Genomic DNA, 16147 nt, shown 5'->3' on the forward strand with positions numbered 1-16147 from the left:
GTCTTTATTGCCAGTAACTGCATCATAGCAGGAGTTAATTCTGTAATCTCTTCATATACTTTCCTTCATTAAACTGTGCTTTAACAAAGCACTTTAAAATCAATGTATCTATAAGTTGACTATGTTTAATTAATTATTGACATTGTAAAGGGGAAAAACAAAAACAGAAATGTTCTCAAATTTCAAATCATGCTACACTAAATTGTGGGGGTTAGATGATTAGTTCTCTTTCAAATTAAAATTAGCCCAAGCTTTACTCAACCTCAAGTCATCCTAGGTGTATATGACTTTCTTCTTTTTGATGAACACAATCGGAGAAATATTAATAAATATCCTGACGCATCCAAGCTTTATAATGGCAGTGAACAGGGGTCACTAGTATGAGCTGAAAAAAGTGCTTCCATCCACTTCCATCCATCATAAACATACTCTACAAGGCTCTGGGGGGTTAATAAAGGCCTTCTGAACCAAAGTGATGCGTTTGTGTAAAAAAATATCCATATTTAACAATTTAACAAATGTAATTATTTAAAAAGTTATGAAGTAAAATATCTAGCTTCTGCCAGACCGTCTTCCGTATTCAGCGTACGAAGAAAGTGTAAAACTCAAAAGCTTAAGCTACATCCTACACCTTCCCTATTCAACTTATGAAAAAGTGTAACTGACACGAAGCCAGTTCTGTTTTTTCTGTAAGTTGAATATGTAAGGCAGTCTGGCGGAAGATAGATATTTTAATTCATAACTTGTTAAATATGGATATATATATATATATTTTTTTTTTTTACACAAACACATGGCTTCACTTCAGAAGGCCTTTATTAACCCCCGGGTGCCGTGTGGAGTACGTTTATGATGAATGTGGATGGAAGCACATTCTTCAGTTCATACTTGTTGATCCCATTCACTGCCATTATAAAGCTCGGATGCGTCAGGATATTTATTAAAATATCAGCGATTATGTTCATCAGAAAGAAGAAAGTCATATACACCTAGGATGGCTTGAGAGTCAGTAAAGCTTGGGGTAATTTTCATTTTTGGGTGAACTAATCCTTTAAGGGGGTAGGTTGATGGATATTTTGGTTTAAAAGGAATGTTTTGGATGAGTCTTATCTAGCATACTCTCTTCAGGCCTTAAATGAAAGACTAAAGTCCAGAGCTCTCAGCAGCAGCTAACAGCTGAAAGTCCAGTGATACTGTAAACTCTTGCATAAACACACACACTGAGCTCAAACACACTTAGAGAAATGAAGTCATTCACACACTGAGGCTGCAGGAGTTGCTGGGTTAGAGCAGAGTGCAGCGGAAGAAGCTTGGCTTCTTGGATCGACTCTCTGTGATTTTCACTGCTCCTCCTCCACCCGAAGGGTTATTCTCATTCTAAACACAAAGATGCAAGCAAACAAGAATCCATTCAGCATTCATGTCAGAGATAAAGCCACATTTAAACTTTTTTTTTATTAACTTGAATTGACACAAAGACAATACATATTGTGAACATTTCAATAATATTAATGCACTTATGTGTTTGAGTCTGTGAGTAGTGCTAAGCTTAACACATGTTTTTTTGTTTTTTGTTTTAGATAAGATTATAAACATAAGCATTCTCACCATTTTTCTGTTTAGTCTGGTCATGATGTCCCTAGCAAGAGTGACAAAGGACTAGCATTGAAGAAAACAGAGATATGAAAAGATCAGATTGTATAATAATACCTTGTAAAATATGCAAATTTTGCTCACTACAATTAATTAAATTGGTTTACATAACATTACATAATACTTTCCAAAAACGAAAATTTCCCCCACCTCTTCAACATTTGTGCTAGATTTTGCACTGGTTTCCAAGAATTTGATTCCATAATCAATAGCTAGCTGTGGCAAAAAAAAAGGGAACCGTTTAAATAAACACATCAGCGTTTTACATATCAGCTTGTTCAAAGATTTTCTTAGACCAAGATTTGTTTTATAAAATAGATTTTCAGTAATCCCAGTCATTTAAAAGTCATTATTTTTAATTATACATACCTTTTCCCCTCTTTCTTTTGAAACTTGTCTCTTATCATTCATATCACATTTATTACCCAATATCATCCGTTCCACATCCGATGATGCATGCTGATAAAACAGACAGAAGTGAACCCATATGACAGACTCACAAAATGAAACAAAAACTTCATGCTTATTTTCTCTAGCATTGGGTATGTTTCTAACCTCCTCAATGTTCCTGATCCAGTTCCTGATGTTGTCAAATGATTTCTCATTTGTGATATCGTACACCAGCATAATTCCCTGTGAAAGTGACAGGAAAAAAACAAAAAAAAAAAACATGCGTATGTATAGTAACCATATGCAGAAGCATATTCGCCATTATTTATTTAAAGAATAAGACATTATATCTTACCATTGCTCCTCTATAATATGCAGTGGTGATGGTTCTAAACCTTTCCTGTCCGGCTGTATCCCTTTATGGCAAATTTAAAACACACATTTTAAATATTGTATGTACAATGATACTTTACAGTGGCATGAAAAAGTATGTGAACCACTTGCAGAATCTGTGAATATGTGAATAATTTTAATAAAATAAGTGAGATCATACAAAATGCATGTTATTTTTTATTTAGTACTGTCCTGAGTAAGATATTTTACATAAAAGATATTTGCGTTTAGTTCACGAGACAAAACAATTCAAAAGTTTGTGAACCATTGAATATCAATACTGTGTGTGGTTACCTGATGATCTACGACAGTTTTTTGTTTTGTGATGGTTGTTCATGAGTCTCTTGTTTGTCGTGAGCAGTTAAACTGAGCTCTGTTCTTCAGAAAAATCCTCCAGCTCCTGCAGATTCTTCAGTTTTCAAGCATTTTTGCATATTTGAACCCTTTCCAGCAGTGACTGTATGATTTTGAGATCCATCTTTTCACACTGAGGACAATTGAGGGACTCAAACTCAACTATTAAAAAAGGTTCAAACATTCACTGATGCTCCAGAAGGAAACAAGGTGCATTAAGAGCCGAGGGGTGAAAACTTTTTAATTTAAATATCAAGGTAAATTGTTCTTGATGTTTCTTCCTGGAAACATGCAAGTATCTTCTGTTGCTTCCGAAGGGTATTACTAAATGAAACAACGATATTTTAATATAATAAGAAAAATTGTGACATCTTCATCCTGTTCAAAAGTTTTCACCCCCCGGCTCTTAATGCATCGTGAAAAGATGAATCTCAAAATCATACGGTCACTGCTGGAAAGGGTTGAAATATGCAAAAATGCTTGAAAACTGAAATTTCTGCAAGACCTAGAGGAATTTTCTGAAGAACAGAGTTCAGTTTAACTGCTCAGAACAAACAAGAGACTCATGAACAACCATCACAAAACATAAAAACAGTCATAGATCATCATCCAGGTAACCACACACAGTATTGAGAATCAATGGTTCACATACTTATGAATGGGGCCATTTTAATAAATTCAGCTATTGTTTTGTCTTGTGAACTAAACGCAAACATCTTTTATGTAAAATATCTTACTCAGGACAGTACTAAACAAAAAATAACGTGCATTTTGTATGATCTCACTTATTTTATTAAAATTATTCACATTTTCACAGATTCTGCAAGTGGTTCACATACTTTTTCATGACACTGTATATACCAGTCTTGGCAAAACGTTTTACTATGAAGGGCCAAAAATCAACTTGATTCAGGGCTGAGGGCCAAAATGAAATGTTGCATAATTTCCAACAATATTATATTAAAATTGTATTATTCAAATTTACATATATTCTCTACATTTCAATGCAAACAATAATACAAAAATGATAAAACAAAAAGATAAATTAGAAATGAAGATCTGCTTAAATGGCATGTTTTCCCCTTTTTGAATCTTTGGCATCTCATGGTTTGGGCATTTCTGCTTTATACTGTATAATGCAGGCTCTCACCAGATCTGAAGCTTGATCTTCTTCCCATCCAGCTCAATTGTTCTGATTTTGAAGTCAATTCCTGCAACAATAATGTTTAGAAATAAGTGATGTGAAATACTGTATCTCAATAACTAATATTAGGGAAAATATATATATTAGAAAAAAGTCCTATGATGACACGTTGTGAAACTGACTCATCTCAGAACACATCACAACTCTTTCCACTGAAAAGGGAATCGTCCCATTAACATGTTTTCATTGCGTAACCATGGAGATGGAATGTGTAGAAAGGTCAGAATGATTTAACATATGCCTGACCAACTAAATGGCTACAATGTTGCAAAAGGCTTTACACATGATGCATGTAAACCTGTTGCATTCAGTAGCAACACAGTGTGATCCTCTGCTTAAGGCAATTATGAGAAAACTTGGCAGTGCGCATTGAGGCATACAATCCTGCCACCAGTGAAAGCTCTGACAGGACATGGGACGGGATGTGACACAGCAGTATTGTCCATGGCAAAAGGGGGAAGTCTGTGGCATAACAATGACAAAAGGTCAAGGAACTCTCGCACAGGTTTCGCACAGGAAATTACATATTGGTCCATGGTAGAGACAAGTCTTCCTAAAGTTGTGTCAAAAATATCACAACAAGTAGCGTGTTCACAAACAATAAGCCTGGTGACCTAGTACATGTATGTTTGTACAATTACTTGTGACATGTATGTGCACACTCTCATTTTGAGGGTTTCATATCCCGAAATAACACTATAGGTCTGCTGACTTAAACAGTACACTGCTTCAAGGTAATAATAGTGTTAAAACGGAAGTAGTGACACATCTTCCTGTATTGTGACGTACATCTGATTGAAACAGTTTATCAAAAAAGAAAATATGTAAGACAGGGTCTTGGTTCAATTCGTCGGATGCTGATCGAATTTTGAGATGTGGGCATTGCACTTAATAGTGGAGGTAGATGAAGGGGCTAAGTTTAAGCAAAATTAATGATTGGTGAAGTCTGTCGTTTCACAGGAAGGTCCAGTTATGACATTCTGATTAAATATTATGAGGTCAACACATTTTTTAAATGGAACATGAACAGATGAATTGTTCACAATGGGATCTATAACATGAATTTAGAAAAAAATAAAACAATTTTCGTTTCATGCCAACTTTAAGGTTAACGTGCAGGTAAGAACTTGTTGTAAGCAATCAGATATACATGAGATAAGCCACTTGTGACTGCACACAAACCCGCTTTTTAATCTTATCCAAATAAAGTGCTTACTCTGACCCCCTTGAACTCTTGCTTAATGGTGAAATGTGAATCCAACACCTAAACGTGTCTCTAACCAGAGAAACGAAAGTGCTGTCCAGCCCACACTGCTAGCGAACAGCTAATGAGGCTGCCATCATGCTAGCTCTATAAACACAGAATACCGTCACGTTTTATTCAAATTACAGATAAAAGTAGTATATGCCAAGTTATCCTGACATATCAGTATAGAAAATCGGTTGTTTGTCATTTTAAACGCTGATAAAACATGTCGGAAAATAGCTCAATAAAAAGGCTGTCACATTCACGGCCTCTTCCTGTCACTCCAGCAGACAGACAGGCACATGTATGTATGTAAACCTCCATGTATCTATATAACAGCTTCTTTCTCCTCCCACATGACTACACAGCTAACATTCATGTAATGTATACACACAAATCGAATAGTCATAGTGTTAAACTGACCTATAGTGGAGATGAAGGTGGTGTTAAACGCGTCCTCACTGAATCGAAACAGCAGACACGTCTTGCCCACTCCGCTGTCTCCGATTAGCAGCAGTTTGAACAGATAGTCGTACGTTTTTGCCATGTTTCTTGTTTCTCCTGTCTGGCTACCTTGCTTTGGCTCGGTAGCAGAGTAACGGTATTCGGCTAACGGTACATAAAAGATGCGGTTGAACTTGTTTCCGACTTTTCTGCACACAACAGTGAGGAAGAGGCTGGGCGTGTCTGTCGTGACGCCATCGCGAAGCCATGAACGTCAAGAGGGAGACAAAAGGTAAGTGTGGAAGTCCATTTCCCCCACATAAGAAAAGTCGTGCTTTTGTAAATCATAATGATGACTTAAAAAAGTCCCTGCGACCCTACGGAGGATAAACGGTTTGGAGAACTGATGGATGGACCAAAAAAAAAATATATATACTATAAAAATATACTAAGTCATAGCCTACTTAGATGAGATAAAAAGTCTAAATTATGAGAAAAAGATAATTATGACATAAAGTGCATCATGATGGCAGTCAAAATTGACTGAAAATTAAAAACTACTTTTTATTTCACAGTTTATAGGAGAGAGTGGGGTAAGATGAGCCATTTTTTACTTATGTGGTCCTCACTATAAGGGAAAATGAGGCAGAAGTACAATGAAAGTAATTTCAGGATGTTTCCTATCATTTTAAATGATCAGAATAGTTCAATGACAAAGGGCTTTAAAAATATGGCTTCTTATAAACTAGTTTTCCTGTGGCTCAATTTGCCCCACATTGGGGGTAAGTTGAGCCGAGTCAGTAGGTGGGTGTAAACTGACCATCTAACTGAAGCGGAATCAAACCCATGTGAAATTGTGAAGATAACCTCTTTTGAAAACTAATATAAAATTAAAACTTAAAGCTACCTTAAACAACATAAAACCAACCAAATGAAGTTGAAATTTCAATGTCTTTAATTGTTCTTATTTCTGAAACAATATGTTGAACACCAAAGTTGTAACAGACTTAACAGAAAATTTGAGTAAAATTAAATAAAAACTGAATTAGAATGAATAAATGTTACTGAAACTAATAAATATTTTAGACAAAATGTTCTTGGTCTGGTAGTTTTTCTGCAATGTTGACCATGTTAGGCCATTAGGGACTACTGGTGGAAAGATATATATGAGGAACATCCTCTGGTTCATATCAGAGAAGGATTTGGTGGACTTATACACTGTTCCTATCAAATAAACTCAAACAAACAAATAAATAATAAAAAAATAACCCAGCTGCATAATATTACATTGAAATTATAGCAGTTTATTCTTCAGAGATTTAACTTGTATTATAATTATAACACACTGTAAATTATGGTGGGGTAAACAATTTACCCCGCAGCATTTGGCTCACTTTGCCCCATAGCTGCCATTTTGGGAAAAACAAGCTAGCTTACCAATTCAGGATAATATTTAACTAAATGATTTGCATGGTTTTATACATCGCTAAATCAACAGTATGATACATAAATATTTTTAGACATGGACAAATTTGCTTTGATGTAACAGCCATTACATCTGTTATGCAAAAATTTTACTTTGACAAGCCAAAAACTGTTTTTAAAGTAAACTGGCACCTTCCACTCCTCCCATGTGCTTCTCCTTTTCACAGTCTGGCAGAAATAATGGGTAGTACCAAAATATATGGTCACAAGGCAATAAAAGGGTACGGTTGCCAAGATACAGGGGGTGGGTCAACTTACCCACTGGCTCATCTTACCCCACTCTCCCCCTACTTGAAATATAACAATAATTTCATAACAGCCTACCTAATAATTTCGACATTTTGTGTGATGACTTACACTTAATGTCACAATTAAGTGATCTTTTTCTTATGTGCACTCAAAAAAAGCCCTTTTATTTTTTGTGATTTACAAATTTCATTTGTATAGTAAAATTCTATCAAATTGAATTGAATAATCCTTACATAGGCTATTATTCATCTTATGAATTAAGAAATACGTTCAAATTTATGAATACGAATCACATAAACTTTTGTGAATATGTGAACGCGATTTGAACCGCCCCATAAACAAGGATATTGGAACATTTCAGAAAGGTTTGTAAACAATACTGTGTGGTTGTGGTATTGTGGTTGTGTAATGTCACCGCCTGCTGGAAGAGACTGTACTGAGCCACAGCGGGACTGATAATAAGTATAAACAAAACTCGAATTGCGTCAATACTTTGAACGTGTTTGCATTTAATCTACCCTGAATGTTAAAAAAAAGCGATAGCAGCAGATTAGAACCTCTGGTATGTGCTTGTCTGGCGACAACCAATTAACTTCTGAAGATGAACAATTTGAAGAATATCAGATAGCCTAATCATAGTTTCACTGGTTAAGAACCTGAGGTTGGTGTGTGTAACCAGATTCAGGTCACCTGGTAATTTCTGTAATGATTCTCTTTTTACAGGATTGTACTTTTTTACTTGCAGGATTTTATCATTCTCAAAGTTCTGTATTAAGTTGAGATAATTGTACACATCACCATTTGTCGATCTCCTTAGTTCAGACCTTGAAATAAAGGAAATTTGATTTCCTCTATTTTAATGGCTAATTTTGTACCTCTACGGTCCACACATAACCCGTAAGCTGAAGGTAAAATTTGCCTTTAACCGTCTTAATTACTTTCTAAAGGAGTGATTGTTTTGTTTCTATCTTGAATGATCTGCGTACATGTTCTCCATCCTCAGTCAAATGAAGACTGGTTGCCCAGAGGGTAATAAAGTAGGCAGGCTTGGCTAGAGAGATGAGAAGCTCTCACTTCTTGACTCTGAGGACATGATCTTTGAGGCTCATTATTTTCATCATGTAACCATACAATTTAAAAATATAAGCATGTATAATTATCATGAAATTAATCATTAATTTTCTTTAAACATGAAACATTGATCAATTACAGTCAGTGAAGCCCCAGGCAGATCATTTTTTTCTTTGCTAACTTGATTTTCTAGCTAAAACAACACAAGCATAGTTTATGAAATAGCATAGCCCTATATGGCTGTTTTGCAGCTGACCAATCCATCATGAGGTTGTAAGTAGATCAGTATTTAGAGTCCAAACCAAGTGGAAATGGCTCAGTGGCTCAAAGATATGAGTGTATCACCATCCAATAAGTCAGCTATTTGTCAAGCTTTAACCAAATTGCAGTGGATTGAGTATAATGGAGGGCACAAAATAGGCATGACAGAAGGGCATGGTTTTGAATAGGTCTGTATTCTATACTGCTTCTATTTTTACAGCTTATTCCATATATGAGTATAAAATGGAGGAGCACATCACTTTAAAAGGAGAAAAGCACAATGCAATCAATCTACTCAATACTAACCTCATACAGAGCACTTACTGTATATTATCCCCATGCTTTATTCAGTTACGCTGTGCAGTGTTATGGGTTCAAATGTGCAGATAAAGATTATTGTATCATACAAAGCATGGAGTTTCTGGCCTGGGTTTACAGAAAACCTAATCCATGTTTAAAGTTGATAGGCTGTGCGCACATAATCTACCATTGAATAGAAAGATAAAGTCCTGGAATAACAGAAAACAGCTTGAAATGCAACAGTAACTATAGATATAATCGGAGCAGGTATTCACTACATTTTCAAAATATGTTTTATCATAATAATCTTGTTGTATCATTGTATTTGCATTAACAATTTGTATCCTTTTGTTACAGTGGAAGCCATACTGTACTGAAGTTATGTAAATACGGCACACACAAACATGAAAATTATGACTTTATAACTTAGGTGTAGCAAAACAAGCTTTTCCATTCACCTTCCTTGAAATACTACGATGACTATTACTTCTTGTTCTCCAAACGAAGTTTCCACCACTTATGATTCTGTTAAAAACAAGAGTTTCAGCATTTTTTTTTTTTTACACAACATAAATCAATGCAGAAATTATGTATATTTGTTTGTAAATATGTCAGGTCTCACCTTCTTCCCCATGATGTTCTGTGTGTGTGGCTGAATCTCGTCCAAACTTGCATACGTATTGCTGTCTGTCACTCGAATGTCCTCATAGGTGTTGCTCTCTGGCATGTGTTCATAGGTATTATTGTCACATTGTTCGATGTCTTGATAGGGGTTTTCTGCTAAAAGCATGTTGTCGATGGGCTTTGCCCGGTTGTCATACACTAGCCCAGGCTGGTCCTTCTCCCCCGAGTACACCACGGACGAGGCCTGGTAAAGTGGATTGGGCTGTAAGGCTACTTGGTCAGTTTGTGGCACTTGGCCAGCTCCAGTATGGAATTTTTTAAGGTCAAGGACAGCGTAAGAGCAGGTGGCTGTTATGGTTGGAGCTAAAGGGGGTTGTTGAGGGATGGCAGGAATAAGATCACAAGAGTTACAGGTTAGAGACTGATTGTTGTCATGGTGGAGAGGCCACTTTAACTGAGGGTTGTTGCCCTTGGTATCCATGATATTACTTCTCCTGTCGTTTACTCTCTCGTCTCCAGCCAAACTTCCAGATGTCCTTGATTCTGAAAAGCTGTGTTGTTCATGTGAAGGATTTTTACCAGGAAAACCAGCGCTTAAGGAATTCCGAAGTGGTGCATTTTTCTTTGGCACAGGTGGAATTTTTGTACCCTAATGATTTAAGTCATACAGTAAAACATGAATTTCAAATTTTGTAAAAAATTAATAAATAAATAAATTAAATTAAATTGTGCACCCTAGAATTAGCCATGGTTACCAGAGAGATTGTAACCAAGAAAGCAGCTGGCATGGTTACCTGTGACAGGCTGTTCCTGTCAATAGACGTGGAGATTGTGAGTTTCCGGCCACTTGTAGAAGACAGAACAGGAGGCGTGTTGTGCGGGAAATCGTTAGTTTGTTCCCAGAAACTTCTTAGAGCCTTAACGCTCACTCCTGAATTAACCCAGGGCTTATTTTTAACCACATCATAAAGCTCATTTGTGGCGTCCTAGAAGAAATACAAAAGAACACGCATAGTAAAATATTTCTTAAAGGGATAGTTCACCCAAAAATGAAAATTATCCCATCCTAGGTGTATATCTTCTTACAGAGATATATTATAAAAGTCCTCCAAGGTTTATAATGGTTGTAAATGGGGGGCCATGTTTGAAGTAAAAAATAATGCATCCATCCTTAAAAAAAGTAATCAATATGACTCCAGGGGGTTAATAAAGGCCTTCTGAAGCGAAGCGATTCCTTTTTGTAAGAAAAATATCTATATATAAAACTTTATAAATTCAAATAACTAGCTTCCGGCGGACGACCGTACGGCAAATGCGCAAGTCAACTTGCGCCAAACGAGTAATCCTCTGACGCGATGTAGCCTATGACGCAGGATGTAGGAGTATTGTAAGCTTAGACGCCTCTCGTGGTTTAAACAAATAGGGCTGTGCAACAAATTTAAGCTCCTCTTCTCTTATCGAAATCTACATTTGTCTTTAAAATTTCTCATTTTAGACTTCTAATTCCAGTGATTTGTTATGCTCTCTCCTCTGCGCCTCCACGTTCGTCATTGCTTCCATGTAAAAGGTTGCTCTTCCGCCCAAAACGAGTTGCACATTTGGCGTACGATTATCCGCCAGAAGCTAGTTATTTGAATTTATAAAGTTTTAAATATAAATATTTTTCTTACAAAAACACTTCAGAAGGCATTTATGAACTCACTGGAGTCGTATGGATTACTTTTTTTATGGATGGATGCATCATTTTGCCCCCACAACCATTATAAACTAAGGATATTTTTAAATATATCTCTGATTGTGTTTGTCTGAAAGAAGATAGTCATATACACCTAGGATGGCTTGAGGGTGAGTAAATCATGGGATAATTTTCATTTATGGGTGAACTATCCCTTTAACATTCTAGTATTCTTGTTGTTTTTTTGTTTTTTTTTTGTTTTTAAATGGTTGACTCTCTCTTACAGAATCCATCTCTGTGTTGTATGAAGTCAGGTACTCTCCAAAAGGCTGGATAGGTGTGGTTTTAAAGTGATCGATCAGCTCTGCGAGACTGTTGTGAGTGGTGGAATCACCAGAAATGACGAACAGGCCAGTTTTGGTTTGATTTATGACAAAGTGGCGACAACGATCCTGTCCTCTGTGAGCATAAAGCATTAGAGAAATTAAACAACTCAAAACACACTACCTTAATAAATGTCGAAAAAAATATATGATTGTTCATTCTCAGTTCATGTTAGCTAATGCATTAAATAATATTAGCAAATGAGATCTTATGGTAAAGTGTCACAGAGAAATCTTTATTCTTACTTGTATGAAAGAATATATCCACTGGCTTTTTCGCTGAGTCTGATAAGGAAGCAGCCAACATTCTTGTCTCTGAGCTGATCTTCGGCTTCACTGAAAACAGCAACAGTGCAACTGCCTCAATACACAATCATACACATTTGCATCTCAGTCACTTGTACCCGAATATAGACATGCTCAGATGGTTTTACAGCTCATGGTGAAACAGTTACCAAACTGTTACTGATCTCTCATTAGTTCTTACTGCCTGGAGATGAAGCCCTGGAACCAGGGTGGAAAACTTCCATCACACAGGATAAGCACAGCCTGAGTCTCCACAAACCACTTAAGGATGGGCTCCCTCTGTCCGCTGTCCGTGGTGAGATCTCCCTCCATTCTTTCCATTTGCTTCTCATTTAATCCCTCAGGTATCTTCATCTTCTGGTGCATAGCTGCCTCTATTTGCTCCATTGTGAGCTTCTCACAAATGCGCTGCACACATCCAATAAACCCCACTTTCCATTTTCAAATACTCATCACTCATTCACTGCAACAGGAAGACTGGCACACTTCATTTGCCTAGTTTCCTCATACGTAAATGTGTGATCTAACAAGTGTAAAAGGTTCTATTGTTTGAGTTTATCTGCCCCTAGTCAATAACAACTTACTGGTGTGATTTCATTGCACTATCTTTGGACTGTTCTTCCGCCAGAGTTGCAGTCCTTATAAATATCAAAGATTAAAAATCTAGATTAGATCAGGAACTAGGCCAACCACTGCAACTTTTTATAGACTATACAGCAGGGGTATAGGAGCGATTTTGAACCTGGGGGGGACAGTAAATGCCAGGGTGGTTCGGGGGAAATTCCCCGGATTTATATATATGTATCTTAAGCACTTAAATGCTAATTTCTAATGACTTTTGGGAACGGATTGCAGTGTTTCCCACAGGATTTTGTGAGACTGTGGTGGGTGGACATCGGTTCCTCTAGGGGGGAAAATTTTGTACATTTTAAATTTAAATGCATAAATCTGGTGTATTCTGAGAGCAAAATTACGTGACTAGATCAATAAAGAAATTTGTTCTCTTGTAAACAATTTTGTGCTGTGATGGTAGGGCATATTAGTCATGTACACAACATATAGTAGGCTAAATGATAGTTCATAAGTGGTCAAACATGTAGAGTACACATTTAAACCATTAAAAATATGTAGCAAAAGAGGTTACCTTTGTTGAATTAATTTATTAGTGGGAGCCTGTATCTTTGATTTGTTAACCAATCCAGAATGCACTAAACACAACATCTCATTATAGAGAAAAATAACAAATGAATAAAAATATATTCATAAGCTGACCAATAAATAAATAAGTAAACTAGGCGAGTATATAATTCAGCAGCAAAAAATATTCTCGCCTAAAAACTTTGCACAGTAATTTTATAAATCCAAATGTTAATAAAAACTTTAAAATTACTATTTGTATTATGAAATTAGATTTATAATTAAATAATTATATGTATTTATATTAATGTAACATTAAAAGACGCTTATGTTAAATGTATTGTGCAGCTTTTTAATGGGGCAACAAGCTATAGATACGACAGAACAAAATAGGCTATTAATAATCTTTCAGTGTGCAAAACCATGATAATATGAAACGCTTCAAAACAACACCAAAAAACCGCTAATGCACATCCCGGGTGCAGAATGATGCGCTTGAAGCAATATCGAGTCAGAGCGCGCCGTTGTGCTGCGCATTGAAAAGTTCACGGTACAAAGAGAATCCTTGTGTACATCTGACTGTAAAAGTTTATTAATCATATGTTTCTTTCATTTTTAAATTCCAGTTATTGCGCGTGTGACACGAATTCATAGTCCTTGTGTTGTGCGATCTAACAGACATCCTCTAACCAGTATGATGACATCGTTCAGAAACAGCAATAGAGTCTGGGAACGTGACGTCAGCAACGCATTGCATTCTGGGACTTTAGGTCACGGACAGTACAGTAGAGACTGGGAAATAGTGGAGGAAGGAAGATGTTAAAATTTATATTATACAGTTAAAAACATATTAGAATGGTGAACGCTGGCTGTGTTATGAACTATATGCATATACTGACCAGCGTGGAAAACGGATGTGAAATGAAGCGCCATTTTGTCCCTTTTTCGGGACATTATAAAAAGCTTAACGTGGCGTAATGCTGGCGTAATGTAAGTAAACATCATACTAATAGCCCAGAATTTGAACGCAACGCGTTTAATTTCACGTTAAACGTTCTCCTCCCCTAGAAACTAAGCAGATGAGCCCAGAATATGAACAGAACCCGTCTTATTACACGTTAGAGCTAAGTCACTGTCCATTAAGTGTTTTCTTTATGAGAGGAAAATGCTTGTGTTAAATGTGCTGCGTTCATATCCTGGGCTCATCTGCTTTTCTGTAGTAAACACCAAACTAATAAAGCATACTTTTTGTTTGTCTTGGTAAATTAAGCCACGTTAAGCATGCTATAATGTCCCTCATTTTCTGCCTTCCAGCTTAGAAACGACACAATGGTGAAAGTGAAACTCAATGAAAATAAACTTGACCAAAATGTGGCTTTGTAATTTGTATTTATTACAGATTCATAACTTCTGATCTGTTTGAGTGCTCACGCCATTAATAATATACGAAAACACGTTTGGAAATGTTATTTGTGAAATAGCTCATTGCGATCACTCTCCGTGTTCATAAAGCAGCACATCTTTGATTCATGGTTAAGCTTGGTTAAGCTCTCTGTAAGAAATAATGTATTTATTCCATTTAGGTCCAGTAAAACTTGGTGTAGCGACTCCACAGTATAATTCATTTCAGAGCTGCATTACAGATGGTCATGCTCTTATGTTATCCCTTAATGCTTTAACATGAAGAAATCAGGGCGATATGATGATATGCTGGCTGAGATCAATCTATATTGTGTTTATTATTTTATCTGGCAGATATATCGGTGCCACTTAGTTATTAAAAACTGCAATAGAGAAATTACTTTGGTCCTGTGGTCCGATAGACGGCGTCAGTATGATTTCTGTGTGTGTATCGTGTCCTGGCCACACGACTGAGCGATCGAATGAACACAAGGGATTCAAATATCAGTCCTTTATTCTCAGCAAGTACAAACAGCTCTTTAAAAAAATTAACGTAATTACAGTCGTTTATTCATCTGGTGAGTTGTATTTATTGTCATTGTACGCTCCTGAGCGTGACCTAAAACATGGCGGCGACTACTCAGAATGCAACGCGTAGTGACGTAGTTTGCCAAGCTCTATAAACTCCAGCAAGATACAAGGTGTGTTCGACATCGGCTGCGGCTGGATGCAACCGATCGGCGAGAGTAGCCGCGTGCAGGCGAGGAGGAGCTGAAAACGGAGACGTGAAGTCGGACACTTTCTGCTTCTCGTAATGACGCTCACGCTGCGTTTGCATACTTTATCACAGCTGAAGTGAAATAAATGCAATATTTGACTAATACACTGATGTTTCAGAGACCTTTTCATTCAAAACTTTATGTACTGCTTACAGCGTCTGTTTTTACAAGAATAAAGTTCAACATAAGCATATGTTATTTAAATAACAATGTAGTGGGGTCTTTGTTTTTTATCCGTTTTATTTTGATAAACATGACACAATACAACATCGCGACTACATGAAAAGAGCTTTAACTGTTATAAAAACAGATTTTTGAGCATTAGTGGAGCTGAAGACGTGACAATAAACACGAAACACACGTGATCGTTGTCATGCGGTGAATCCGGCCAATCATGAAACAGCTGTGTCGTCATCAGCGCTCGTGCAGCTCCTCTTGAGAAACTGCGCTGGCTGCCTCAGGCGGCTGATCTCGAATCGCTCTCGCGGTACTTTGAAGCCATACGTCACAGTCACATGGCGTCGGCGCTGTCTCAAGTCGGACAAAATTTCTAACCGGCATGCACTGCTTTAAGTCAGCCGCCGATCGGTCTGTGCGGCGCTGCATCAAGTCGAACAAGCCTACAGTCATTTTATGCAAATCAACAGCTCTTAATCTACATATCAAGTATTATAATGGGACTATATCATATTGGAGAGTTTTACCGTGCTGCTGACTGTCGTTACCGAACGCGACGCGCTGTTTAAATGCTGAATGATTGACAGCTGTAGCGGAGGGAAGACGAGTTTCTGA

The 16147-nt window shown here is 36.9% G+C and overlaps 2 protein-coding genes across 2 annotated transcripts; both read right to left on the minus strand.

The window, feature by feature from the left end:
- Nucleotides 1-363: 363 nt before the first annotated feature.
- Nucleotides 364-5942, minus strand: rab8b (RAB8B, member RAS oncogene family). Its single transcript, XM_067399561.1, has 8 exons — nt 5664-5942; nt 3941-4001; nt 2399-2459; nt 2209-2286; nt 2023-2112; nt 1804-1869; nt 1609-1659; nt 364-1377 (listed from the first exon to the last, which is right to left on the minus strand). The coding sequence occupies exons 1-8, from the start codon at nt 5785-5787 to the stop codon at nt 1285-1287; spliced, it is 624 nt and encodes a 207-aa protein (XP_067255662.1). The 5' UTR covers nt 5788-5942; the 3' UTR covers nt 364-1284.
- A 2411-nt stretch (nt 5943-8353) lies between these two features.
- sh2d7 (SH2 domain containing 7) lies at nt 8354-12671 on the minus strand. Its single transcript, XM_067400830.1, has 6 exons — nt 12220-12671; nt 11979-12068; nt 11634-11808; nt 10469-10660; nt 9673-10323; nt 8354-9575 (listed from the first exon to the last, which is right to left on the minus strand). Exons 1-6 carry the CDS (start codon nt 12423-12425, stop codon nt 9534-9536), a joined length of 1356 nt encoding a protein of 451 aa, XP_067256931.1. The 5' UTR covers nt 12426-12671; the 3' UTR covers nt 8354-9533.
- Between the last annotated feature and the right edge of the window lie 3476 nt (nt 12672-16147).

This window comes from Chanodichthys erythropterus, chromosome 11 (assembly GCF_024489055.1).
Source record: "Chanodichthys erythropterus isolate Z2021 chromosome 11, ASM2448905v1, whole genome shotgun sequence".
Lineage (NCBI taxonomy): Eukaryota > Metazoa > Chordata > Actinopteri > Cypriniformes > Xenocyprididae > Chanodichthys > Chanodichthys erythropterus.

Bases quoted from the DNA above. Each gene is read 5' to 3' on its own strand.
- sh2d7 (XM_067400830.1), bottom strand. From the start codon at position 12,425: ATGGAGCAAATAGAGGCAGCTATGCACCAGAAGATGAAGATACCTGAG. The intron at 12,069-12,219 runs GTAAGAACTAAT...TGCTGTTTTCAG, and splicing joins CAGGGCTTCATCTCCAGGCA to TGAAGCCGAAGATCAGCTCA. The intron at 9,576-9,672 runs GTGAGACCTGAC...TGTTTTTAACAG, and splicing joins AGAACATCATGGGGAAGAAG to AATCATAAGTGGTGGAAACT.
- rab8b (XM_067399561.1), bottom strand. From the start codon at position 5,787: ATGGCAAAAACGTACGACTATCTGTTCAAACTGCTGCTAATCGGAGAC. The intron at 2,113-2,208 runs GTTAGAAACATA...CTGTTTTATCAG, and splicing joins GGATCAGGAACATTGAGGAG to CATGCATCATCGGATGTGGA. The intron at 1,378-1,608 runs GTGAGAATGCTT...CTTTGTGTTTAG, and splicing joins CCAGACTAAACAGAAAAATG to AATGAGAATAACCCTTCGGG.